General features: G+C 51.6%; 1 protein-coding gene across 2 annotated transcripts in view; it reads left to right on the forward strand.

The window, feature by feature from the left end:
- PAPPA (pappalysin 1) overlaps nucleotides 1–25,221 on the forward strand; it is a 269,879-nt gene that overhangs the window by 186,329 nt on the left and 58,329 nt on the right. For both annotated transcript variants that reach the window (XM_057548545.1, XM_057548544.1), the window contains exons 16-19: nucleotides 8,082–8,292; nucleotides 8,879–9,050; nucleotides 17,430–17,577; nucleotides 22,594–22,703. In XM_057548545.1, coding sequence (XP_057404528.1) covers nucleotides 8,082–8,292; nucleotides 8,879–9,050; nucleotides 17,430–17,577; nucleotides 22,594–22,703 — 641 coding nt within the window. The remainder of the gene's footprint in view (nucleotides 1–8,081; nucleotides 8,293–8,878; nucleotides 9,051–17,429; nucleotides 17,578–22,593; nucleotides 22,704–25,221) is intronic.

The raw sequence follows: 25,221 nt of genomic DNA on the forward strand, positions 1-25,221 counted from the left end.
AAGGAAGGGGAGGAGGGTAGAAGGAAGGGAAAGATTCTAAGAAAGTAACGTTTGGAACTGAGATGACTAGTTCACTGGGTAGGTTTAGGGCCCAGTAAGCCTAAGAGGTAAGTAGTAGTAGTATTCTCATTTTCACAGAGGAGGAGATCCAGGCTCAGAGAGCCAAGTTCTTGGAAAGAACTTGTCCAAGGTCATGCTGTTAGTGGGGGGGGCTCCACCATGGGGCCCAGGTCTGTCTTTTTCCAAAGCCCACTGCTTCTCCTTAGGAAGGGCTAGCCCAGAGAGGAGTGGTTCTGGGCGGAAAGTGCTTACGGGGATCTCGTGGGCGGGGTGCTTGGGGTATTCGGGTGAGTAAGACATAGTCTGGCAAACTGGAGAAGAGGACTTATGTTGGAAATGAGTGAGAGGCTGGCCTGGGTGACCTAGACTGTCAAGACTAAAAGGGCTCCTTAAACTCGTCAGGAATAACTGATGATTGGAAAGATGGTGAAACTGAGGTCCAGTGAGAGGAAGGAAGGAACTTGTACAAAATCGAAGAGCAAGTTAGCGGCATTATCAGAACGACGCTCTTGGCTTCTAGTTGCGTATTGGATTTGGACATTATACTCAATTCTCACAGGTGCCAGGACTCTCTCCTTTGCTTGGTTTATCGGAGGAAACATTGCCCCTTTATCAGACACCCCAAATGATATCTCACTAAGCAGGTGTCCTACCTTGGGGTTCATCATTCTACAGCGTGGGAATGAGTGGACTTCTGTGGAGTTGGGGGGGGGCGGTTTGGAGGGAGGTGTGTAAATCCCCTTCAACTTAGATGTCATATTGCAAATTCATGAGTTTCAGGCATTTTAATGATTAGAGAAAGTCAATAGTGTCCCCAAATTTTCAAGGAAATACAGAACTTCAAAAGATTACTACATATAGTAAGACTCAATAAAGTGTATAGACTGGGTGGCTGGATAAATTGATGAAAGTAATACCATAAGAAATGTTTCTTTTAAGAAATTAATGAAGGACCCGGCAATCTCACTAAACTTCCCCAAAAGAAAAGCAGGAGACACTTCTGGGATACATCCTTTTGGTCCCCTCATTTTTTTTTTTTACCCAAGAAGATTTGAATGTAAAATCATTTTATTTGAGCTGCTATAGAGATTGAGATCTGAGAGAGGTGAAGAGACCAGTGGAAATTGTAAACCCTCCATCTTTCAGGTTACCTGAGCCCTTCCCTTGGCCCCATTTGCCCAGAAGTGGGGCCTGTTAAATAACTCCAGACTAGGAAATCACACTTCACCTCTCAGAGGCCCTTGGGAAAGGGAGGTGTATAAATTAGCATTGATTGCTACAGCCCTCATTGTGGCTAATAATAATCCTTAATCAGAATGATTCAGGCCCTTCTGCCATTGCTCCTCTGCTTGACTCTGTTGGAGGGGGTGACCCCACCATGTAGACATGGCCCCAGGAGGACCGCCATTTTGATAGTTGTTGATACCCACTTTGCTCTTCCCTTGAAAACACAGGGCAGCATCTCCCCAGTGGCCACATTGACCCACCAGGACCTACTGGCATACCATGCCCTTGGTTCTCAGCATCCTCTGATGCTCAGATTCCAGGTTTGATGCTTTGGCTTGGATCTTCTGGCAGCAAAAACTGGGCAGAGGTCCTTTTGCCTCTCTCTTGAGCTTGTTAATGATGCCTCCCTTCTTAAGCCAGAAGAGAAAGAGGTGATCAAAACAAAATTTTACCACATTTCTTGTTTGCTTCCCTTTCCTCCCTTCGTTTTTCCTTTCCCTGCAGCGTGATTTAAGCAAAAAGAATGTGAGCTTTCGTCAGACAGACTGGGATTCCACTCCTGGTTCTGCCCCAACTGTTTGATCTTAGGAAAGCAATTTCACATCCTTGAGCCTCAAGACTCTCCTTTGTAAGATGGCTGTAGGAGTGGCCATGTTGAAGTGTCATGTTGAGAATTAAACAACAAATGGTGTGTACAAAATGCCAGGGCCAGAGAAAGTGCTTCGTAAATACTCATCTCCAAGGGGCACCCTTATGAGAATCCCGGCAGTGGCTACTCTCTCGGCCCCTGACCTCTTTGTCCCACGGAGGCCTTAGTCCTGGGAGCTGTGGAGACGCGGTCCATCCTCCGTGCTCCTCTCAGGACCTGGAGGTTAGTGTCCTCAGGCAAACAGCCACCACCCAGGAGAAGCACTGAGTGTGGCCCTAAAACTGGTATAATAAGGGTAGCACCACAAACTCACTTGCCCCCTTAGAATCCAGGTGTACGCAAAATACCCTGCGAACTCACAGCCCTAGAATCACTCCCACCAAGGTTCTTTATCAAATGACCACTAAAAGCACAGACCAAACCTGCAGACATGCACGAGGGAACAAATACTCTCAAGTTAAAAAAAAAAGTAACTTCAAAATCAGAATCATAAATGTTTAATTAAATGGCTAAAATTGCAACGTTACTTCCATGACCTCGTCAGCCTCACCTCGACCATGTGGGGTGCCCTGGATATCAACTCTGGAGTGGGGCTTCTGAAGCAAGCATGTGCTCATCCTACAAAAATCTTTCTAGGGACTTCCCTGGTGGTCCAGTAGTTAAGACTCTGTGCTTCCACTGCAGGGGACGTGCGTTCGATCCCTGGTGGGGGAACTAAGATCCCGCATGACGCGTGACACAGCCAAAAAAAAATCTTTCTAAAAGGCCCACTGTCTACTTCTGTCTAACCTCAGATTTCAACTCAGTCTATTCACTAGTTTCCAGAAGATACCGAATACCATCGAGCATCTTCTGATTTCTTAGACTCTCCTGAAGATAGGGACGTGAGGTGTGTGCCCACAACCTGCAGTGTCCAGGTTCCTGCCCAACCTCCGCTCTCTTCCTCACCCCTTACCCTCTCCCTCAGAATCCTGTCCTGACCACCCTTCCTCTAGGAATTTCACATCCTCTCTCAGGCAGAGACCCTTTCATCTTTCTCAGAAGCAGATAGCCAGCCCTGGAGGATTCCGCTTTATCCCAAGGGTCTCATCAGGGCATCTTCCTCATAAAAACAGGGTCACCCCCAAAGAGGAATTCTCATACCACTCGTAAGAGAATGCTGCTTTCTTCCTCTTATCATTCTCCTACTTTGGAGATAACAGGGTCTGGGATGTCCCTGGGTCCAGACCACCACTAGGTGCTAATGATAAAGCACTACTCAAATCCTTCCTGGGGACCTGAGGAGCACTGTGGAGAAGAAACTCGTTCAAGATCACGCAGCTGCTTACGAAGCCGCCTTTAGATATGAGCAGTGATAAGAGTACAGGCCAAGCAGCAGTTTTATGTCTTAGATAATTCTTCCCGTCTCCCTCACTCCCTCACCCCCACTCCACGCTGAATGGTTGCTCAAGCTTCAGGAGTCAAGCCTAGTCGTACTTCAGGGTTCTTAGCTGCTGCCCCAGAATCCCTTTGGCCTTTTCTAAACCATGCCCCTCAACCCAGAACTCCCATCAAACCCTGAAACAGAGGGCAGAGCTGGGAGAAGCCTAGAGGTCACCAAGGCTAATCATTTCACTGTGCAGTGCAGAACCTGAGGTCCAAGAGAGGAGGGCATTTATGCAAGGTCACGTATGAGTTACCATCAGCACTGGGGCCAGAAGGTCACCCAGGGGTCCTGACCGTAGAAATGGTGCCCTCTTGCTAGGGGCGCCGTTCCCAGCAACCTGGTGAAATAATCCCACTTTTGCCTTCCCCAGCCCCTCCTATATGGCAGGTGTCCAACATTCCAGCCTCTTTGCTCCCTCTTCTTAGGACATTCTCCATCAATTATCCCTGTCTGTGACTGCATCTTAGCACATTCTTTTTCTTTGTGTCTAACATACGGGGCCTCTCGGTAAAGAAATTTGGAAGTGAGAGACACCGTTCTGGACAGCGGGGAAGGGGAGGGAGTGGTGAAATCTTACTCTCTGACTGGTTTTGATTTTGGGATACTCCACTCGTCCACATTCCTGATTCCATGAGGTTTTCTCTAGGCAGCAGTTCCTCTTTGGCCATGCTCTTGGGTGCAAGCTCTGTAGCGGGGCCAAGAGAGCACGCAGGAGTCAGACAGACCTGGAGTGAGCCCCAGCTGTAGTTTGAGCAGCTCACTTTCCCACTCAGGGACTCACTTTCCTCACCTACAAAATGGGATTAACGACAAATCGGGTTATTAGGAGGATCAAGGAGGTGGCGCCAATAATTCTTCCTAGGCCTGCCTCGTAGGCTCAATTACAGACAGCTATTGGTAGAATTCCTTTCAGACATTTAACGGGGGGAAATGGACAATTAAATAATCAAAATGTACTCTGACTCACCCGGGCTGGAGCTGCGAGAGCCCAGTTTTACTGAGCAAATGATGCTTTCTGGGACTGCCAAGCCCAGCTCAGATTTTCTCTTTAACTCCTTGGGATTCTAGGAGCCTAGAAATGTGCTTTCAGGACTAAAATCGGCAGATGATTGCATGCTTCTCTTGGTACCTCCATTTCTCCTGCCTCAGCTTCTCCCTGACTTTATGCAGCCCTAGCACTGGGTGAGGCCTCTTCTCTATTTGTCTTCCTTGTTCTTCTTCTTCTTCTTGCACTGACACGTCTGTCAAGGTCTGTTTCTTAACAGGAGCAAAGAAGTTGAATCTCCTCCCTGTTCTACCTTTGGTTAATGCAACCTCCTGAGTGCTGGTTTGTCCTTATCCTGGTCCAGCTAGCTGCATTTTTGTTTTCTTACTACAGTGGCCAATATCCTTCTACCCACATCCTAAAATATTAGAGCTGGACAAGAACTTAAAGACAGCTTTGGTTTAGGGACAGAGAGGTTAGGTGACTTGTTCAAGGTCACACGTAGATTCATAATACTCCACGCATTTAACAAATGGATACTGAGGGCTTCCTATGTGCTTGCCACAGGGTAGGTTCTGGGAATAAAAGAATGAACAAGACCAAGCCCCAGACCTTAGGATGTGGGCAATGCCAACACCGTATACAAGGCAATAAGAAAACCAGACATAGGTCTCCTGGCATTTCCCTCCTTGTATTCTACTCTAGGTTAATTTCAATCTTAAAGGCACTCTCAAAGAAATGTGGTCTTCTAGATACTCTTCAAAATACAATAATAAAAGAAGATATATTTCTTTTGACAGTACATTTATAATTATTTTAATACTCACTAGAGATTGAAATTTCCTTAGCCTGTAGACAGGCTGAACAAGATTCATTTTCCTGACTTTAAAAGATGAACAAACAAAAGTACAGGGTCACATAACTTTCTGACACCGTCTCTGACATCGGCACTCTTCCCCTCAACCGGGGATTCCAGGCTCAGAAATGCCTTCACCTCGTGTCCTGAGTCATGTTCTCCCAGGAAACACAGGGAGAGGAATGAGAAAAGGAGGCAATGGAAATGATAGAAGCGTCAGGATCTCTTCTAAAGCCCGTTACCTCTGTGGGCAGCTGGAGCTTAGTCCCGCCGGGGAAGAGTGAGAGACAGGGTAGAACATTCCTCTGGAAACTGTCTTGTTAATGCCGCCGCTCCTTCCCTGGTTGAGTGCTGCTTCCAGGAGCACTGACACCTCAGTGCTGTGAGCTTGCCCTGTGTGCAGCAGAGCCTGCCTGGTCAGAACAAAAGGCCTCCAGTGACAGATGGCTGCAGGTGCGGTAGGCATCCTTCAGTGTATAGAGGTCAGAGCCAAGGGGACGAGGGCAGGGCATGGACAGCGGTGTCCTACCCTACTTTCTTCAAAGCCCCAGGGCGGCTGCAGGGTGGCGGCCACAGCTAGGGCGTGGAAATGCTGATTCTGCACAGTTCAGTGCTTGCTGTGAGGTGGGGCATGTCCATGGTCCTGAATCACCGGTTCCTGCTTTAGCGTGCTTCTTCTTTTGACTGTGGTGCATGGCTAACTCCTATTTACCCTCTCCCAGAATGTACATTTCTGGTTTGCATTTTCTCTCTTGATCAACATTTTGCGATTTTTATGTTAGTTTGCCACAAAGGAACCATGACTTCCACTTCGCGATCTATGATTTGCATAGCTGGTAGGGTGTACTTTTAAAGCACCTTAACCCTTTTTCCAGAGGTATTTTATCCTTCTTGGGAAATTTAGAGAGGGTGTGTGCTTCCCTTATCTTTTGTCACTCCCCTCCCCACTAAGTGCTTGCTAAGCCGGGGCTCTCCCAAACACTGCCCCCGTCACAAGGGCCAAGCGAAAAAGCAGTTTATGGTCTCTGGTATTCTGGAGCCCTCTCTGCTTCTGTGGAAGCCAAATGAGTCATCCTTCCACACCCTTTTTTCTTTTTACTTGATGTAGAAATATCTGTAGTTTGCGGTGTCACAGTTTATCAACGTGGGATCCTCTGTGGGGCTTGCAGACCCTAAACTGTCTTGTACTCCCCAGATGACAGACACAGGAGGAGAAAGAAGAAAGTGAAAGGGGAGAGAAGCAACAGAGGAGCCTACATGCCCTCCCACCTTTCTTCTTTTTCATGCTTTATTTCTCTCCACAGTACTTCCCACCTTCTAGCCTACTAAGTAGTTTGCTTTTTTAGGATATTTTTATGCGTTCGTCCCTATTCCACTAGAACATAAGCTCCAAGAGGGCAGGGTTTGGGTTTTGTTTTGTTCACTGCGCTGTCCCAACGTAGACAAGAGTAGCTGGCACGTAGTAGGCACTAAATAGATGCTTGTTGAATGAATGAAGGCTTCCATGCGACCCCTGTGGTCCTTTCAGGTCTGCTACTGAAGGCAAAGGTTAGGAGGGAGAGAGGGAGGAGGTGAGGAAAATAAGAAGGGAGGGAAGGCGAGAGAGAAGAAGCAAATAAGGAATTTGACGGCACAGTTCATAAATGTTGTTTCATCTTATCTTCTCATCACCCTGAAAGGCAGGAGCATTTGCTTTCTCTCTGTAGATAGGAGACTTGGGGCTTGGCTCTCTCAGTGTAGATCCTGAGAGCTCTGCTGAGCAAGTATAGCCAACTTGCCATTAAAAACCACAGAATCAGCTTTAAACCCCACTTTCGTCTTTTACTAACCAGGAGAACTTGGTCAAGTCACTTGTCTCTCTTAAGTCTCTGTTTCCAAACGGGAGTCATCCTACCAAGAGCACCGTGGTGAGAATAAACGAGATCACGTAGCAGAAGTACTCAGTACATCGTAAACGATCAGTAAATGTCAGTTTCATCCCAGTCACCCCTCCAACTTCCCAATCCCGGAGCCTCCCATGTGATTCCAGTCCTGGTTGTCAACACCTTTCAAGAATAACGGGGAAGAGGAGAGTTTGGTTGAGAGATCCAAGTTTCAGGTCCGTCTCTAATTGTCTTGGGGAGGTTTGGGGCAGGCTGTGCATCGATAATATACGACCTGGCAGTGAAAAGCCTGAGTCCCCGTCTTTTACTTTCATGTGTAACGTTCCCCATCAGGCCGGCTTCCCGATGGCAATCAGCACGTCTGTTGGAGCTGGCACGGGCTATGGGGGACGTGCTCATTTCTCAGCCGCTTTGGCAAAGCTTCACCGAATACTGGGGCCTGAAAAGAAGATCAAACCTCCAGATACCACAACGTTCTCACTTCCAGGCATAAGGGGGGCTAGGACAAATACAGGGGTACACGGCTCAGAGAGGGAGTGGCAGTTAGAGGTCACACAGCACACTGATCCCAGAGGTCGGAGATGATTCTGATAGGAGCTTGCTCTGCCAATTATGAGAGGGCAAGTGCCTTCATCTCTGGGCTCGAATGTCCATGGCAAAGGAGGGAGGATGGATTGAAGGATTATGGAGTTCTCTTTTCTATGCAGTATAAGAGGTTTCAGAATCAAGAGTCAGGAGCCTTGAATTTTAATTCACTGTAGACATGGGGTACGTCACTCCCCAAGTTACATCTCCTTTGTTTTTGTGGCAGCTCTTTCTCTCCCTAGGTTCCTCAGTTGTAAGTGGAAGGTTCTGGAATTATATGTGAGAGATCCTCTGGTTCTTCACATTGGCTTCAGTCCAGGCAGTGCTTGAATTGGGCTATCAGAGACCACCCTCCCCCCCCACCGACCCCACACACCCCCCCGCTAACCCTGCCTGCCTGTGTCCTCCAGGCAACAACAGTCTCCTGACCTGCATGGAGGACGGGCTGTGGTCCTTCCCAGAGGCCCTGTGCGAGCTCCTGTGCCTGGCTCCACCCCCGGTGCCCAACGCAGACCTCCAGACGGCCCGCTGCCGGGAGAACAAGCACAAGGTGGGCTCTTTCTGCAAGTACAAGTGCAGACCCGGATACCACGTGCCCGGCTCCTCCCGGAAGTCAAAGAAGTAAGTGGGGCTGCAAAGGCAAACTCACAGGTGCTTGAGGGGAGGAGAGCCAGGTCTGGCTGTCTGGTTAGAAGGAAGTGCTCACTTCTCTGCTAGAGACAATACCCACCATTCCTCCCATTCTCTTTGGCGGCTGGAATCTAGAAGGATATTGTTAACAACTGCATGCTGGCTGTGTGCTCTCAGGCAAGTGACTTCACTTCTCTGGGCCTCTGTTTTTCAGCAATAAGATGGAGATGATAATAACAGTTACCACATAAGACTGCTGTGAAAAATGAATGAGGATGTATATGTAAAGTGCTTTCCAAGTGCCTGGTATATAGTAAATGGTGGGTATTGATACCATCCTTGCGCCAGGATCCATCAGAGGAGATGGGCCAGCAGGGCTTGAATTTTATTTCAGTCCACAGGTAACTCTTGCTTGGCCCTGAGAAAGGAACGTTTACCTTAACCCCTACCACCCAACAGGGCAGGCAGGGAATCAGGAAGAGGAAAGGGAGATGTGAGGCCAGAGAAACGTGGGTACAGAGCGTGGCTCCCGCCATCGGGTCCTTGAGATGTCTCTTCTTTTCTCTCTCCCTTGAAGACGGGCCTTCAAGACCCAGTGCACCCAAGACGGCAGCTGGCAGGAGGGGGCTTGTGTTCCTGTGACGTGTGACCCTCCTCCACCGAAGTTCCACGGGCTGTACCAGTGCACGGATGGCTTCCAGTTCAACAGCGAGTGCAGGGTCAAGTGTGAAGACAGCGATGCCACCCAGGTGAGACTCCTTGAACTTGAGGTCTATACTTAGGTCCCACTCCTCTCTGCTTACCAAAGACCGGCCAGTGTTTTAAGAACCACGCCGGCTAGGAGGCTCTCTGCGGATGCCAGGAGTGTGTAATAGCAACGTCAGCAATGCAGACGTAAGGAGCTGGGTTCTCGCCATCTTTCTTTGTAATCTGTCTGAGCCGTGTTGTCCTACCTGTATCACTGCCTTTTACTGGTTCAGAGATTCTTAGCTCTGAACCCCTATGAAAGAAATCATGTGTGGAATCCCAGTATATGAAGTCGATCTGAGTTAAGGAGTGACCAAGGCTGTTTTGCCAACTTTCTACCACCATCACCACTTATGTTGGTCCCTGAAATACTTAAAATCATGACTTTCACTATCTTGAGATGTCAATTGGCTCCTCAAGCATAAAGAGAAAGGGAACCATATTTAGACTAGATGGACAGTTTTGAGAATACTATGGAAGAAGGAAGGACAGAAGGAGATGGAATTTTATCTCAATCCACATGTAACTGAGACAGAGTCCAACACTCCTGCCGGCCCTGCGGAAGGACTTCTGTGACCGCGTTTTCCTTCCTCCTGACACATACTCCCCCACCTCCGCCCACTAAGACGGGTAGGGAATCAAGAATGGGAAAGAGAATGAGGAGCCAGCTGGCTCCAAAGAAGACTTAAGTCCACAAGGAGCTCCACCCCTGAGAGAACCAACCATTTAGGGTTGACACCTCAAGCCCCATGACTCACAGGTGTGCAAGGCCAGGGTTCAGCCAACTGGGCCCCAGTGCAAGTTTCTCCCCCTGTCAGTCCTTAGTCTTTATTAGCATCTACCAAACACCAGACACTGTCAAAGCAACATCCTCAACCCCTCTCACTCCCGCTCCCACATCCAAGTGGCCACCAAGTCCTACCCGTCCTCTCTCTCAGTCAGCTCCTGAACTGTTCTCACGTGTCTCCAGTGCTACCACCCTGTCTCAGGCCACCAGTACCGCTCTCCCGGGCCGCCATGCAGCTTCCTGACCATCTCCCTGCTTTCTCCTTGCCTCTCTCCAGTGTATTGTTCGCGTTTCAGCCAGAGTGGTTTGTTGAGAGCACAGATGTGATCATAACAGTTCCCCCGCTCAAAGCCCTTTGTGAACCAGCGACCCCCATCTCCCTTAGGATAAATCCCACCTGTGCGTTCAGGACGTCTCCCCCATCAGCAGTAAGACGGATCTCCCCTTCACCTGGGCATTCTCTGTGAAAAAGCCCCTGTCACCTTTTCCAGCCACCTCACTCCTAACCATCCTTCACAGTTCAGCCCAGGTAGCCCTCCTTCCAAGGACCTTTTCCTGACCCTTCCACTGTGGGCTCTGTGCCCCTCCTAGGGGTCCCCCCATTCACAGCATCGACCACACTGCATTGTAATTCATTTCACATTCCCCCCGCCAGGTTCTGAAATGCCTGACCACAGCTTTCATCTTCCCTGTGTTTTCAGCACTTGGGACAGTGCCAGGCACCTAATAGGTGCTCAGGAAGTGACCGGGCTTGAGAAAGAGCTGCCGTGAGCATGCAGGCCAGTCTCCTCATTTTCCAGATGAGAGAGTCACTCACCCATCCAGGGTGACATAGCTGGTGTCGGCTGAGTCAGAATCGGAACCCAGGTCCCCCCCCAACTGTGGACAGACCGAATCCAATAGGCAGTACCTGAAAAACTCAGGCATGTCTGTGTACCCGAGTCCTTCCCATCCCCGGCTGCCAGGGAAGCAGAAGCCAGTGCCGAGAACAAGCAAAGGCCAGAGATTACCATGGCCTCACGCAGCCGATCAACTTCCCTCTCGCTCCCTTACATAAAACTGTTGCTAACAGTTACCAGAACTGCTGAGCCGAATAATATTCTGGCCGTGGTCACGTTATCAAACCGAAACCCAGTCTGCCTGCGGCCTGCCAAGTACCTTTCATGGCCAGTTTGTATTTAAAGGAGAGGAAAATGTAAATTTATCAGACGACTCAAGCAGTTCTGTTTGGCAACTGGCAGAGAGGCCAGACACAAAGGAGCAGGGTATTGCTTGCCGGCTAAAAGAATGAGGGAACGCATGCCAAATGGGCTCCTAATACAATTGACGTTTCTAGTTTGTACTGCAAATGAATTTCCTCTACCCTCAGACCAGGGGCCTGAGAGCCAAATCTAGTATTCACCTCAGATCCCCTCTTGCTGCCTGTAAGCACAGCGGAAACGTACGGCACGGAGTATCTTGAATCAAACAGCTTGTGTGGAGCGAGAATTCTTTGCTTTCCAAACAAGTTCCAGATCCTGGCGAGAGAGGACAGGGGCTGTTGCAGGGGAGGTTCACATACTCCTTCCCACTGCCCCTAAAAGCAAATTAGCAAATCAAACCTCGACTTCATTCATTCCTTGGGAGCCAGTATGACGCTGGATCTGGTCCTGGCTTCACCACTTACTAGCTGGAGGACTTGGGCAAGTTGTTTAACTCTTTAAGCTTCAGTTTCCTCATTCATAAAATGGGGGAGGGGAAATAATGCTACCTACCTTATAGTTTATTTGTGAGGGTTAAATGAGGTAATGAAAGTAAGGCATGTCTATGAGTAACCCCTGGAATTGTAGAGTGTGCAACCTATGCCACCACGCATGGCAGCCCTGGGGAAGGCACAAGTGAACTAGCCTGCCTTTCAGGTCACTTCTAGTGGAGAGATGCCACTTGCATCATGATTTGCCACGTGGGCTCTTACAGAACCTGGAAACAAAGGCAATGGCTTGAGAAGGCAATGGCTTGAAAGTTAGCCCTCAGTAGCTAGCCCCAGAAAGTCAACCATCATGCATGAGGCCAGGATTTAGGTTGGGGAGACCAATAGGAACCATAGGAACCTGACCTCTTGCTCACATAAACCTGTAGAATATATAGACTCTCTAGATGAACACTACCCCGTAGAACCTTCTGCTGTGATGGAAATGTTCCATGTCTGCGCTGTGCAGTATGGTGGGCTCCAGCCACGTGTGGCTATGGACCGCTTGAAAAACGGCTAAGTGACTGAACAGCTAAATATTCCATTTTACTTAATTTTAAATCATTCAAATTTAAATGTAAACCGCCACACTTGTATAGTGGCTACCATATTGAACAGTTCAGCTCTAGAATTTATAGTGTTATTATCCCTGTAAACCAAGACAGAGAACCTTAACAATAACAGCTTTTAAAAAAATTTTTTTAAAGTATTTCCTGGCTGCCAAACTGAAGCCACGGATTTTCTCTCACTTTGACACCTCATAATAAACTTCTGAAAAAAGAAGCAATATGCCCATTTTGCAGATAAGGGAAGAAAGCTTGTGAAGCCAAGCTCTTGCCCACGGTTATGAGTTAGTAGGTGGTGATGACTGGCTCCAGGGCCCTGCTTTTCCCACTGTCTCCAGACATTTCCAGGGCAGGCGAGTGGCAAAGGACAGGGATTCCATCTCCAGGCGACTGGGGAGAAGTGCTAATTGTCTCAGCATTTAATCCAACTCAAATGCTCCTGAGCTGTCCGAGGTGATAGCACAGTGAGAAGCGCCGTGGGGGGCTTTGTAGGTGATTAGGGGAGTGGGCTGTCTTGGGATGGGGGCAGGGTCTGTGGGAGATGCATGCACAGGGGCTGCAGCAGGAGAGGAAGAAGCTAAAGGTGCTTTCGGAAGGAAGTAATGCACTCAGTGGTGGACTTCAGCAACGCAGCAGGAGCCAGAGAGGACAGGTGGGGGTGGAGCCAGGAACGCACCCAGTTCTGTGCACGGATCACAGAGGAAGGATGTAAAAGCCTTTCTGCCACTAGTGGTGTGCAGCTGGCCCTGCCTTTCTGGGTCTGCTCTGGACACAGCACAGCTCTCATATGTACAATGCCTCCCAGAGCACGGGCAGCTTCTAGTTTCAGGGTTGTCACATGCTTGCCCGAGAACGCAGGGCTTCCTAGAGGAAGTCAGAGACATCCCAGGGCCATGTGATGTTGGAGGTGGGCCAGACCTCAAGAGATTTTTCTACTGCAACCCAGTTACCTTATAGATGGGACCACTGGAGCCCAGAGAGGGGAAGCAACGTACCTCAAGTCACACAGCAAGTTACTGATACCAGCAGAGTCAGATCTGACACAGAGTCTCAGATCTCCTAACCAAGTCATTGCACAAGCCACATTTTCTGCCCATCCTTACTCCGGGAGCTGCGTGTCACCCCTGTATCTCACTGGGAGGAAGCAAAATGCATGTAAGGCCATTGACTGGACACATAGGCAAAGAGTGAACAGCAGCTGTGATTTATTGAGCATTTACTACATTTCAGTCTGGGCTCAGTGCTTTACACAGACTACTTCATTTAAGCCCCACAGCATCTGGCATTACTGTCCCATTTTGAAGATGAGGAAGATGTGATTCAGTGAGGTAAAGTGGCTTGCCCATCTTATACAACTAGGAAGTCCAGGTAGAACTGAGACTCCAGTTGTTAGGTCAGGCTGCCTCCAAAGCTTAACTGTTTATATCCTGCACTGCACCTTGCGGTTCTGCCTTGCTCTGACGTTACCATGTTTCTCTCTGCCATTATCTTGTTTGTTTTCATTTCTGCTAAGTAGAAAAAGTCTAGGTCTCCCTCTCCACTCATCCCCCAGCCTCTCCTCCCCACCTCCCCTCCCATGCATTGTAGTAAAGCTCAGAGGCTTACAGGAAGAGGTCTGGCTCTGGCCCCGATGACCTCCGTGACTTGGGCCTGCTGCCTCCCTATTTTGGTGGCTGCCGTCTCTAAAACGTGGGTGATGCTTGGGCTGATTCTGAAGTTCCCTTAGAGACAGTGCAACAGGGTGGTTAAAGAGCTCAGCTAACCCCTAGAGAGCTTGATGTGTGTGTTAAGCTCTAACTGCTTCACGTAACCTAACTCACTTAATCCTCGTGGTGACTTTCTCAGGCCATGAACTGCAGGCTTATTTAACAGTTGAGGAAACTGAGGCAGAGAGAAGTTAAGGAACTTCCCCAAGTCTACACAGTGGGAAAGTTGCAGAGATGGGATTTGAACCTGGGCAGCTGGCTTAAGTCCATACTCTTAACCATTACACCAATATCATTTAAAAACTCATCTTTCACTTCCTAGCTGAGCCTCAGTTTCCAAATCTGTAAAAGGGACATAATTTCTACACTAACTACATTGTTAAAAGCATTTTTAAATGTGCGTAAAACACTTGGCACATAATAGGTATTTGATACTATATGATATGCCTTCGGCTCTTTGTGGACCTGTGTAGCTAAAGAGGGGTCGAGAGAGCACAGTATGCTTTTTTACAGATGGATGCACGGGCACAGAGAGGCAAAGTGCTTTGCTGAGGGATGCTCAGCCCCCTGGTGAGAATTTTCACCCTGGCGTGCAGCACTGTGCACTTGGAGCCAAGTACACACAGTGGGTCCCCTGCCCTGTGGTCTCTGGTCTTCCCAGATTGGATCCTCAATGTCAGGTCATCTCTGATCAAACTAGACTCAGCATCATGGATCTACTCTGAGGGTCTGCACCAGGTGGCAGGCAGCCCTGAGTGCACCAAAATCTATTCCCAAAGGAGGATTCGAAAATCGGGAGAGGCTCCAGAAGGTCTGCCGTGCAGAGAGCACAGTAGGGGCAAAGGTATGGTGGTGGGAAGCAAGAGAAGTGCGCAGGAGAGACAGGTGACCACAGACTAGCAGGAAGGACATGCGTGTAGCAAGAGATGGGGCTGGACACGTCATCTGGGTTCCACTGTAGAAGCCCGCCCTGGACTGCCAGCCCTCAAGTAAGCCTTGTTTGAAAGTCCAGTCCAGAAGGATTCCGTCCCCTGTAACGCCGATTTAGTCAGCAGCAGAAAGTGTCCGATGAACTGGGCAGGAGGGAGAGAGTCAAGAGGTAGCAAGACCAATACCTTTACGCTCCCACCTTCTATAGTGGAGCCTCCCCAGTCTGAAATTCCCTGAGCAGATTCCAGTCAGTTCTAATACATTCTCTGTTGCAAACCGAGCTCTCCAGCCAGCTCTGGCCCACATAGTGCTGAGGTCTGCAGCCCTTCAGGGGCTGGAGGCCAAATGCATCATAGGCCCAGGCCAAGGCTCCAGGAAATTGGGGTCAGTTTCCTACTCCCATGAGGGCCCAGCAGAATCACGGGGCCTGGGGCTCTGGGAGGGAGAGTCGGGGTTCTCTGAAGCCACACGAAGCTGCCTACACTTTCCCTGAGCTCACATGGAACCTCTGGGTGGACTCAGCAATCATCCCACAGCTGCGTGCTTGGGATGGGCCACCCTTCTCCGTGGCCACAGAGGCTTCCACCACAACTGGACCCTCCTCATGCTGGTCCACGTGAGGCCCAGAGAGGGGCCCCCTTTCTCTGTAAGTCCCCCTCCTTGCAGCTGTTTTGTCAGACACGGGAGCTTCAGCCTGCATCAACCCTTTCCAAGAGTTTATTTTCTCATGTGTGCACTCATTCATTTATTCCCGTATTCATTCATTTCTTCATTTACTCATTTCTTGATTCATGCATTCATTTCTCTTCTTGTGTTTTAAACAAATTCCTTCCGTAACTGTCACCTGTTGACTCCATATTTTGTTAAACAGTTCTTGAGTGAACAAAAATACTGAGTGACGAATGAATGGACCAAAGGCCAGGACCTGTTAAGTGTTGTGGAAGGCCCTGGGGACGCAGGGATGACTAAGGAGCTCATCGTCTAGGAGGGAGCAGATGATAAAGAGGCAGTGGGTGTCACAGACCTTCAGGTAGTGTTCTCTGCGGGACCGGGGTGGCATTAGGACAGGATGGCTTGTGCCAGAAAAGGTCTGTGCCGGTGTTTGGGCAAGAGGGCAGGGGAGAGGGACAGAGCAGACAGAAGGAGAAGCACGGCTGTGTGACACCTCACGTGGTGCATTCAAGAATGCAGGCAATTGATGGAGTTCAAGGTTAGCGGTAGTGCCGCGGGGAGCAGGGAGCTGGAGGATCAGGCAGAGTTAAGGCTCTGAGGGCTCTGGAGGCCAGACGCAGGGGCTTGAGTGGCAGCTGAAGGGCATGGGAGCCATTCTGCAGACATTTTCATTGGTGGAGCGTGGTCAGCTGCTCTGGCCTCATGTAGAGTTTCTCTTCTCATCCTAAATGTGAAAGAGGGAGACGATATACAGCTTGTTCTCACACAGGAGGCCCCACTGTGCAGAGACTACCCGTGGTTCTCAATTCCCAGGGGTAGAGTCCAGACTCCATAAGTGGCTGTTTAAGGCTCCACACCTTACCTGCCGTACCAGCTCATCCTCCCCGACTCCCTCCCTCCCGAACTTGCACCTACCCTTTGGCCTTCCACAGATGTCCTTCCCTCCCTGTTCTGCCTGATTCCACAGAGAATCTTGAAAACTCTTTTCCGCATGTCACCTCCTCTCAGAGGCCTTCCCGGATTTCCCCTCACATCCGGTTATTCTGCCCGGGTGCACACAGCGCAGTCACTGAGCACGGTCACGCTGGCGTGGCTGGCGGCTCACGGGACTGTCTTCCCTCCCAGCTTCCTGGGGCACACACTGGCTCACTTCATCTCACGACCCCACGGTCCTGGACCCAGAGTGGACACTAAGAAACGGTCTTTGGATTTAGGGGTGGTTCTGAAATTTCAACAAAGCTGGACATCCCGTTAGAACCTTAGACATGCAAAGCGGTTTGGAGGAAGGACCACATCTGCAGACTGCATTTGCCCGTGACTTTGCAGAAGATTGAGAAATGGGAAATGTTGCCTATTTTAAAGACTCAGGGGGGAGGGCACAGATGGAAGTATCCCCCCACCACGCTCTCGGTGCCATTACTGCTGGAATGGAATGGAGCAGAAAGAAGGAAGGGAAGGGGAAGGAGAGGAGGGAAGCCCTGGAAGAGAAAGCTCCTCAGCAGAGCCAAGGTTGCCTGCTTAGCACATGGCAGAGCCCTGGCCTGGGACGCTTTCTCATCGATTGAGAGGAAACGAGCCTTGGCGTATGCCTGTCTCCTTCCAGACAGCTCCAGGACCCATGTTTACTCACAGTACACGTTGGGGGTGCACGTGGGCCCCACCTTCTCAGTTTAAAAAAAACCAAACAAACAAGCAGAACAAATTTCTCCGATTGAAATCTCCGAAAGAGCACTACTAAGATTTAGGAAACCTGGGAGTTAAACTCTCCAGGATGCTTTGAGCAAGTGTGTTCCCACACTGAGTCCTCAGTTTCCCTGTCTGTAAGATGGAGATATTACAGTTCCTCTGTCTGAGGGCGGTTGGGTTTCCACCACTGTTAAGAACTTGTTGTTTTAACATTTTCAGAGCTCTGGGGAGATGCAACACTCAGAGGCTTCTTCTGTGGAGGGTGGGGTCTCTCTTGGTCCTGACTGTGCTTCTGTGGCGTTCAGGGGCGCGGGAGCAACGTCATCCACTGCCGGAAGGATGGCACCTGGAGCGGCTCCTTCCACGTCTGCCAGGAGATGCAAGGCCAGTGCTCAGCCCCGGACCAGCTCAACAGCAACCTCAAGCTGCAGTGCCCTGAAGGCTACGGCATCGGTACGACGGGCGTGTCGGGGTGAGCAGTGGGAGGGTGCATCCTTCCAGGAGCTCGGGGCTCACGCCTTGCCAAGGAGTTGGGCAGCTGTACTGTGTGAGACCTTGCACGAGGCACTGGGGAAACGAAGAGGAATGAGACCAGACCGTGTCCTCCCAGAGAGAGAGTTCAGGGCACGGATGTTGGCAAAGCAGTGTTGGGTGCGCGTGCACAGTTACGCTGGAGTACGCAACAGCTGACCGGTGCCTCCGGGGACGCAGAAGGCTCCCAGAGGAAGGGGTGCTTATACAGGGATTTGCAAGAGCTTGTGGGGCGAGAAATGGCATTCCAGGCAGAAGGAATCATGAGGCAAAGGGAGGGAGGTATGAAAACACGCATCCTATTTAGGGAAGCAATGGTGGTCCAGTGTGGCAGGCTTTGTTGTTAATCTTAACGTTTACGTAATGCTGATCATTCGTAGTACCGACTGTGGGTCAGTGCTGCACCAAGCACTGTAGAGGCATTATCTCGTATCCTCTCAATAACCTTTAGCGGATGAGGAAATTGAGACTCAAAGGGATCTTTGCAACCTCTCCTGCTCCAAAGCCTGAGTTCTTTCCATGGCATTCCAGTTGCCTCCTAAATAAGGATAAATAGCGTTTTCAGAATACTATTTGCGTGGTGATAGGCCAGCTTGCCAAGTGAAGGGAGACAACCTGGGGTTTGATGCCAGGAGTTTGCCTGGTTGAAACCAGGTGTCTGGACAGACGCATTAATCACAGGCCCACGGCTTTCTGGGGAGCTGGGTGTGCATTGAGTCTAACCTCAGTTGAGGGCAGTGATACTGACCTCTTGGGCTGATTCCCTAATTGACCATGATGAAAAGCCCAGGGAATTGGACGTCCTTTCTCATGGCCAGTGTGATTTATGGGACAGTCACCAGGGATGTCTGGAGCAGAAGGTTATCTGTGCAGACACTCACTCCCAGCCACACAATGTGTTCCTCAGCTAGTAAAACGAGCTATCGTTTCATGTCCAGGAGGGAGGCCCATGGCTGGAGAGCAGAGGCGCGAGGGGGCCTGACCACTTCCTTTTAAAGATGGAAACATGTAGCCTCCAAGTGCAGAGGTTCTTCCCCTGAACTTAGAGTAGGGATCAACCCTCCTTCTTAGTCCAGGATGGGTCAGAAAACACCCATGGACATGTTTGCTGTCCCTGCTGATTCCAGAGGTACTTTAAGATCTTGCCGAGCCACCGATCCAAAGGACCCTGACCAGGAGGGTTGCAGAGAGGTGGGATTTATAGGGCCTGCCAGTATAAGCTTTCTAGAAAGTTGGGGCAACAGGTGTAGCGATGGCAAGTAGCTTTGGCTGTTCCATCCCAAGGCCAAGGCTTTCTCCTCTCCATTATCCCTGAGGGGTGTTCACGGCTCTGGACACTTCTGTCTGTGATGGGGTCCCTGTCCCCAACTCAGTCAGGGCATGCACGTGGATACTCAGTCACACTCACGACTGGCCTTGAGCAACCCTGGGAGAAAAAATTCTGATGAAAAACAGACCTCCTGCACGTCTGCATCCACTGACACATTCAAGCACATATATTCATATAGGCACAAATAAACAAGCACAAATGCTTAACAACCAGATGCAAACACACACATCATGTGGTGAGCCCATGCCTAGCACGCACGCTTCAGCCAGACATCACACAGATTCGTCACCCATGAACCTACGTGTAGCTCGCGCACACATACACAAGCACACCTCGTGGCCCCTTTGTACCTGTATTGTGTGTACCTGTCACAGGCACATGAAAATGAGCCAGAATGCCTGGCTCTCTGCTGGCCCACAGAATGGTCAAGAGGTAGGGGGAGGGGGTGACGGTAGCGTTTGCTTTACCCGCTGAGCTTTTTCATGGTCAGAGCAGAAAGGGAAAGCAGTCTGTCTGACATTGGAACCTGAATCTCCTTCCCCTCCTCATGGCTCCCACGGCCGTGCAGATGCCAGTTTTACGAATACGGTGACCCAAGATGGGTGGTGGGCAGGTGAGGGCGCACGGGGAGAGCTGAGAGAGTAGAAGCGGCCTGGGGCACTGAGGGGGGGGTGGCCGGAGGAGGGAGGGGAGAGGCTTCTCTCCCCCACTCCCCAGCCTGCTCTCCCTCCTCCCGCAGGCTGAGCCCCTCCCTGGGGAGAGCCCACCTCACCAAGGAGAGGGACTCGACCACAGGCCTCGTAAGCAGGGCAGGGGTGACGTGTGTGTCCAGCCTGGTGGCTGGGGGCCACGTTCTGGAGCCACCCCCAGCAGCCTGGGGAGGCTCGTGTGGCAGTGAGGAGTCCTCAGAAAGTTGTTGCTGCCACCAAGGCCGCTGCCACCTTCCCTGCTCCTCCCGGGAAGGGGAGGCGGGGACCGGTGAGATCACCACTCTGTAATGATGCCGATTAGGGCTCATATATCACAACACAGCGGCCTGGTCCTGAGGCCCAGAGCTGCGGCAGGGGGAGGGCAGTGCAGAGGGGGAGGTGCGGGGAAAGAGAAATTAAGATGCGACTGCTTCGTGAGGCGGCGGTGGCCTCCTGTGTTGACCAGATCTTTTTTTCCCCCCTTTTGGGATAAATAACCTTGGTCTACTTGTCAGAGGCTGCATCTTCTTTTTTCAGAAGGATTTTATCATCGCAGCCTTGTTTCATGCTTGCTCCCTAAAACCTTCAGAGCTGATCTCGTGACAGACACGCCACTGAGCCTCTCTGGCTGCTTAGGCATCCCTCTTATTCGCATCACTCGTCTTTTTTGTCTTTTTGTGGGTCCCCCGTTTCTTTCCTTTCTTCTGACCCTTCACCCCTCTCTGTCCCCTTCCACTGCTGCCTTCTTTTCTCTTCCCTCTGTGTCTCCGTCGTATCCATCACTGGGCTTGGAGTTCAGAGGGGTGTGGGCTTTCATTCATGTCCCCCTACTCGCCAGCTCTGTGACCCGAGCTTCACACACGGCACGCTGTCACCTCTGGGGCGGATGTGATGACACTGGGTGTGCAGGGGAACGAGTGACGGGTGAAAACCACTGGCAAGGCCGGGAATACCCCCATCCCCACCTTCTGGGCTCAGTGGCCCCATGTTTAAATTCAAGAGGTTCCAAAGATTGTCCTGGACCCACCACCCCACCCTTGCTACCTCTTCAGATTTTGTGAGTCACTTAGATTGAAGAGGATGACGAGGTGGCAACAGGAAGGGCACTGGATAAACTATATATACATACACAAGTGTCTATGTATGTATAGCTGCATGTATGCATAAACATATATACATACTGTGTGTATACACACACACACGCACACACACACGTTTGGAAGGGAGCCTTTAGAATGGCTCACAGCATAGGCTATTTTTCAAGAGAGTTGACTCTTGTAAACCATTTAGTGTTCAAGGGTGGTCTTGGCACTGAGGCCGGGGAATGACCTCCTTAGGGCCCTGGCCAGATTCTGACACATCAGTTCTTTGTCCATATGAATGAGCACCTTTTTTGGAGTCCTGGGGACATCCCACGGGATGAGCTTGATTTTTAGGAGACTTCAGAATCAGTGAGGTCAGGACAGAGAATGTATGAGTCAAATTACAGTCATCTTGCTAACCCACAGCTTGAAAGTCAACTGAGGAAGTCCCTGGACCAAGGGCTTCTGTGTACTAACCCCGTCCCTGTTGGTCATGGCGTCTTCACCGACTCACTGCCTGATTCATGTTTCCATCCCTTTATCCACTTACGCAGTCATTTATTCATTCACTCATCCATCTAGGTACCCACTTCCTCCCCCATGAGATACCTCATTCATCATTCACTCATTGTGCCAGTCATCCATTCATTCATTCATTCACTCTTTCGTTTCCTCAACCACCCATGCACCCGTTCACTCTTGTCCCTTTCACTCACTTCACAGATACTTACTGAGTGCCTACCATCCTCCCTGCACAGTGCCAGGCTCTGGGCATAGAAGGGGGAGCACAGACAGTGCCGGCCTCATGGAGTTACAGCCGAGCAGGGAAGAGAGCTATTGGTACAACAGTCACCAAGCCGGTGTGACAAATCTGTGATGGGTGCCAGTGAGAGGGTTTGGCCTGTCAGGAATGGAGGTTTCCTCCGAGCAAGCGGCACGTGGATTGAGGTCTGGAGGGTCATTAACTAGTCACACGCTAGTTGGAGAGGAGCGGGGATGGTCCTGAGGGCACAGAGGAGGGCGTGAATGCAAGCTGTGTGGGAGGGGAAGGCGTGGGGCTGAGACCTTGATGCTGCCTTCACAGGCTCACCGTTCATTTGGTTGACGCCTGCTGAGCAGACCCTGTGTGTCAGGCACTGGGTTAGGCTCAGAGAGGAACCGACCCCATCCCTGCCCTCCCAGGGCATGCCTGTTAACTGGGGAAGGGAGGGACAGGGGGTAACACCAACCCTGGAGCGAGATTCCTCAGTGCCGAGCGCTGCCCTCCCTCAGCTGCAGAAATCAGGGCAGGCTCCTTGGAGGATTTGAACTGGACTTGGAAGAACTGGCAGGATCTGACCGTGCAGAGGCAGATCGGGGCGGGGGGGTGCGATTCAGGAGACAGGATGAACAGGGGCAGAAGTACAGAGGCGAGGAAGTGGGGGACTCCGATGGGAAGCCAAGTGCCGTCCGGTTAGTGGGAGGGTGTGAAGACGGTTAGTGGGAGATAAGGTTGACCAGACCATGGGAGGCCATGGATGCTGAGCAAAGGGGTTTGAACTTTGTCCCGGATGCGGGGAGCCTCCGAAAGGTTTCTGAGCAGAGGAGGAGCGAGTCCAAACTGGGCTGAGGGCTGCTGAGCCTGGCGGTGCGTGCTAGCTGGACTGGAGACAGGAGAACAGTCAGGGAGACCAGAGGGGGCGCTGCCGGGGCGTTCACTCCTGCCCGCTGCCCTTGAGGGTGGGCGTCCCCACTCACTGGGCACCAGGGAGCAGCAGGGTCCACTCTGGGGGTGGGGCGGCCCCTGGCATCGGGGGACGGGGGCTGAGCCACCACCTCACTGTCGGCTTCCCCTCAGGGTCGGAGTGTGCCACCTCGTGCCTGGACCACAACAGCGAGTCCATCATCCTGCCAGTGAACGTGACCGTCCGCGACATCCCCCACTGGCTGAACCCCACGCGGGTGGAGGTGAGTGGCTGGGGCCACCCACCTGCGGCCCAGGGAGGGAAATGGCCTTGCTGACCTCTTACACGCTCTGGTCCTGCCTTAGTCCCTCTACATACGTGAAAGCATCTAACGGCCACACCTGCTCTGTGGAGTGAAGACTTGTTCACCGTCATTTTTCCAGCCCTTAAGTGTTTAATACTTTCCCTCTGACAGGCCCTGTGCTAAGGATCTTTTATTTACTGTCCCACTGAATCCTGATGACAGCCTAGGAGTAAGAGGACTAATGCGCCTAGTTTACAGATGAGGAAACTGAGGCCACAAGAACACCTAGATAGAAAGAGCAGAGTCAGGTCACAAACCTGTGTCTGCCTGACTGGAAAGTCTTCACTTGTCAGGATGGTGCTCTTGGCTTCTCTCGGATATTCCATAGCCTAGGCTTCTGGTATCTTTCTCGTGCCTTGCTTATTTGGTGGAAAGCAATTACTATGTGATACGGGGAACTAGTAACACCAATTGTGTATGAAGCACCTACCGTGTGTTTGTGCACCCAGAGCTTAGCATACGAGGTCTGAACGAGGTTCACACCTCCACTGGTCTCTCAGGGTGGTTATGTGGAGCGAGGGCCACTGTCTGCACCCTCCCCTTGCGGACACTGAGACCTCAGGAGCGGGCGATGGCCCAGGCTGAGGGCTCGACCCCAAGCCTGCATCCAAGGGCTCTGCTCTTCCCACGGTGCCAGGCTGCTTTGGCCCCGGCTGGAAGGCCATGTTCACATTGGGGCTGGCCGCTCCCACGTTCCTAGGTGTCACCCGATCAGTCGGGACCCCACTCTTGTCCTCCGGGGCAGCACAATCCCAGGCCTCATGTGCCAGCTCTGGGCACTGGCCCCTCACGCTGGAGGAAGTGAGAGAGGCAGGGCTGCAGGGCGGGTTCAGCCTTTCTGCCGGGGCGCTGGAGGCCTTGCCGTCTGCCCGCCTGCTGCAGATCCCGATACCGGGTGCACTGTTTCCCCGATGAGCCGAGAGCACGGCTGTGAGGGCTTACTCCGCACCCTGCACCTGTGGACCTGGCGCTGGACCTGGCCAGCGCCCCCCTGCTCCCCCATGCACCCCGGGGCTCTTCGCCCCGCCTTCCTCCTCCTCTCCCCCTACCGCTCTCTGCCCGTCTCCAACTTCATTCCTTCTCCTGCCTCTTTTTTCACGCTCTTTCTCTCTTCCTTCTCCAGATACCTCTGTGACCTTGCTCTGCCTCCCTCCTGCCCATGTTCTTTCCCACCATCCCCACTGTTGTCTCTGCCTCTCTCTCGGCCTGACTCTCCCGGACCTCCACGAGCCCACCCTGCTTGCCTAACCTCATGCCCCTTCATCTGTTTCCTGCACTCAGCCTGCCTCTCCCCACTCCTGACCCAGAGTCCCCAGATAGATTCTCCCCAAGCACCCCATGTACTCTGATGGGCTGTACGCGCCCAGGCGCACGCACAGAGGCTGTATGTCAGAGTCTCAGGGAAGTTGGAGAGCATCAGGTACACGCCCCTCATTGTACAGATGGAGAAACTGAGGACCAGACAGGGAGGGGACTGGGCCAGGTCACGCGGGAAGCAGAGCCAGGATCTTGGCGGGGAGCTCCTTGCACTCCATCCCGCCCTCCCTCTACTCCACCCTGACTTCCACCCAGCAAAGGCAGGGACCTACACTCTGCACAGAGCACAGGAGACCTCGCTCACATCGCCTGTGCCTGGGACCCACACCGGGTTCCCCGACCCGTCTCCCACTCAGGCCTTTCCTCGGTGCCCCCGGGTGAATTCCCACCCTTCCCTCTGTGAGTCCCGGGCACTAAAGAGTTCAGTTATAATTCACTGTGAAATAAATCCAGGGATTTGAAAGTCTGCAAAGCGCCCCCCTCGTCAGTCGCCCACCCGCTGCCTGCCCGCTCCAGCCCCCCACCCAGTTCCCTGGTCCGCCGGCCTTTATTGATGCCGGCCTGCCCAGAGAGCCATAACGAGGTTCAGACCTCCACTGGTCTCCGGAGGCCTCATTATCCAGGAGGAAAAAATGTGCTAGAAAAAGGGAGGAGGGCGAAGGGCGGAGATTGATGATTTCCAGGAACCAGGCAGAAAAGCCGGCCTCTTCTGCACCCTTGCCCCTTCTGTGGTGAGAGCTACAGACACAGAGCTGCTGGTGCGGGCACTGCCAGGCCAGAGCAGGCCCTGGGCCGCCCCTCTGCTTTCTGAGGGCTCACCTCGGAGCGCCAGCACAAGGTAGATGGTCAGGGCCAAGGCTCCGCTCCAGCTACTGTCCCATTTGTCCCCAGCATAAGAGAGTGAGAGATGGCAACTGACATTTAATGGATGCCTGCTGTGAATCGGGCATTGGATCAGACACCTTCCAGCCTTGATTTGCGCACACACACACACACACACACACACACGCACGCGCACCCGCACACACCCACACCCACCCCCCCCCCACACACACACACACGCGCACACACCCCCCTATGAGGTGGGAATTAGACTCCATTTTTCCAGTAGAGGAAATGG

The sequence above is a fragment of the Balaenoptera acutorostrata genome, chromosome 6, assembly GCF_949987535.1.
Source record: "Balaenoptera acutorostrata chromosome 6, mBalAcu1.1, whole genome shotgun sequence".
NCBI lineage: Eukaryota > Metazoa > Chordata > Mammalia > Artiodactyla > Balaenopteridae > Balaenoptera > Balaenoptera acutorostrata.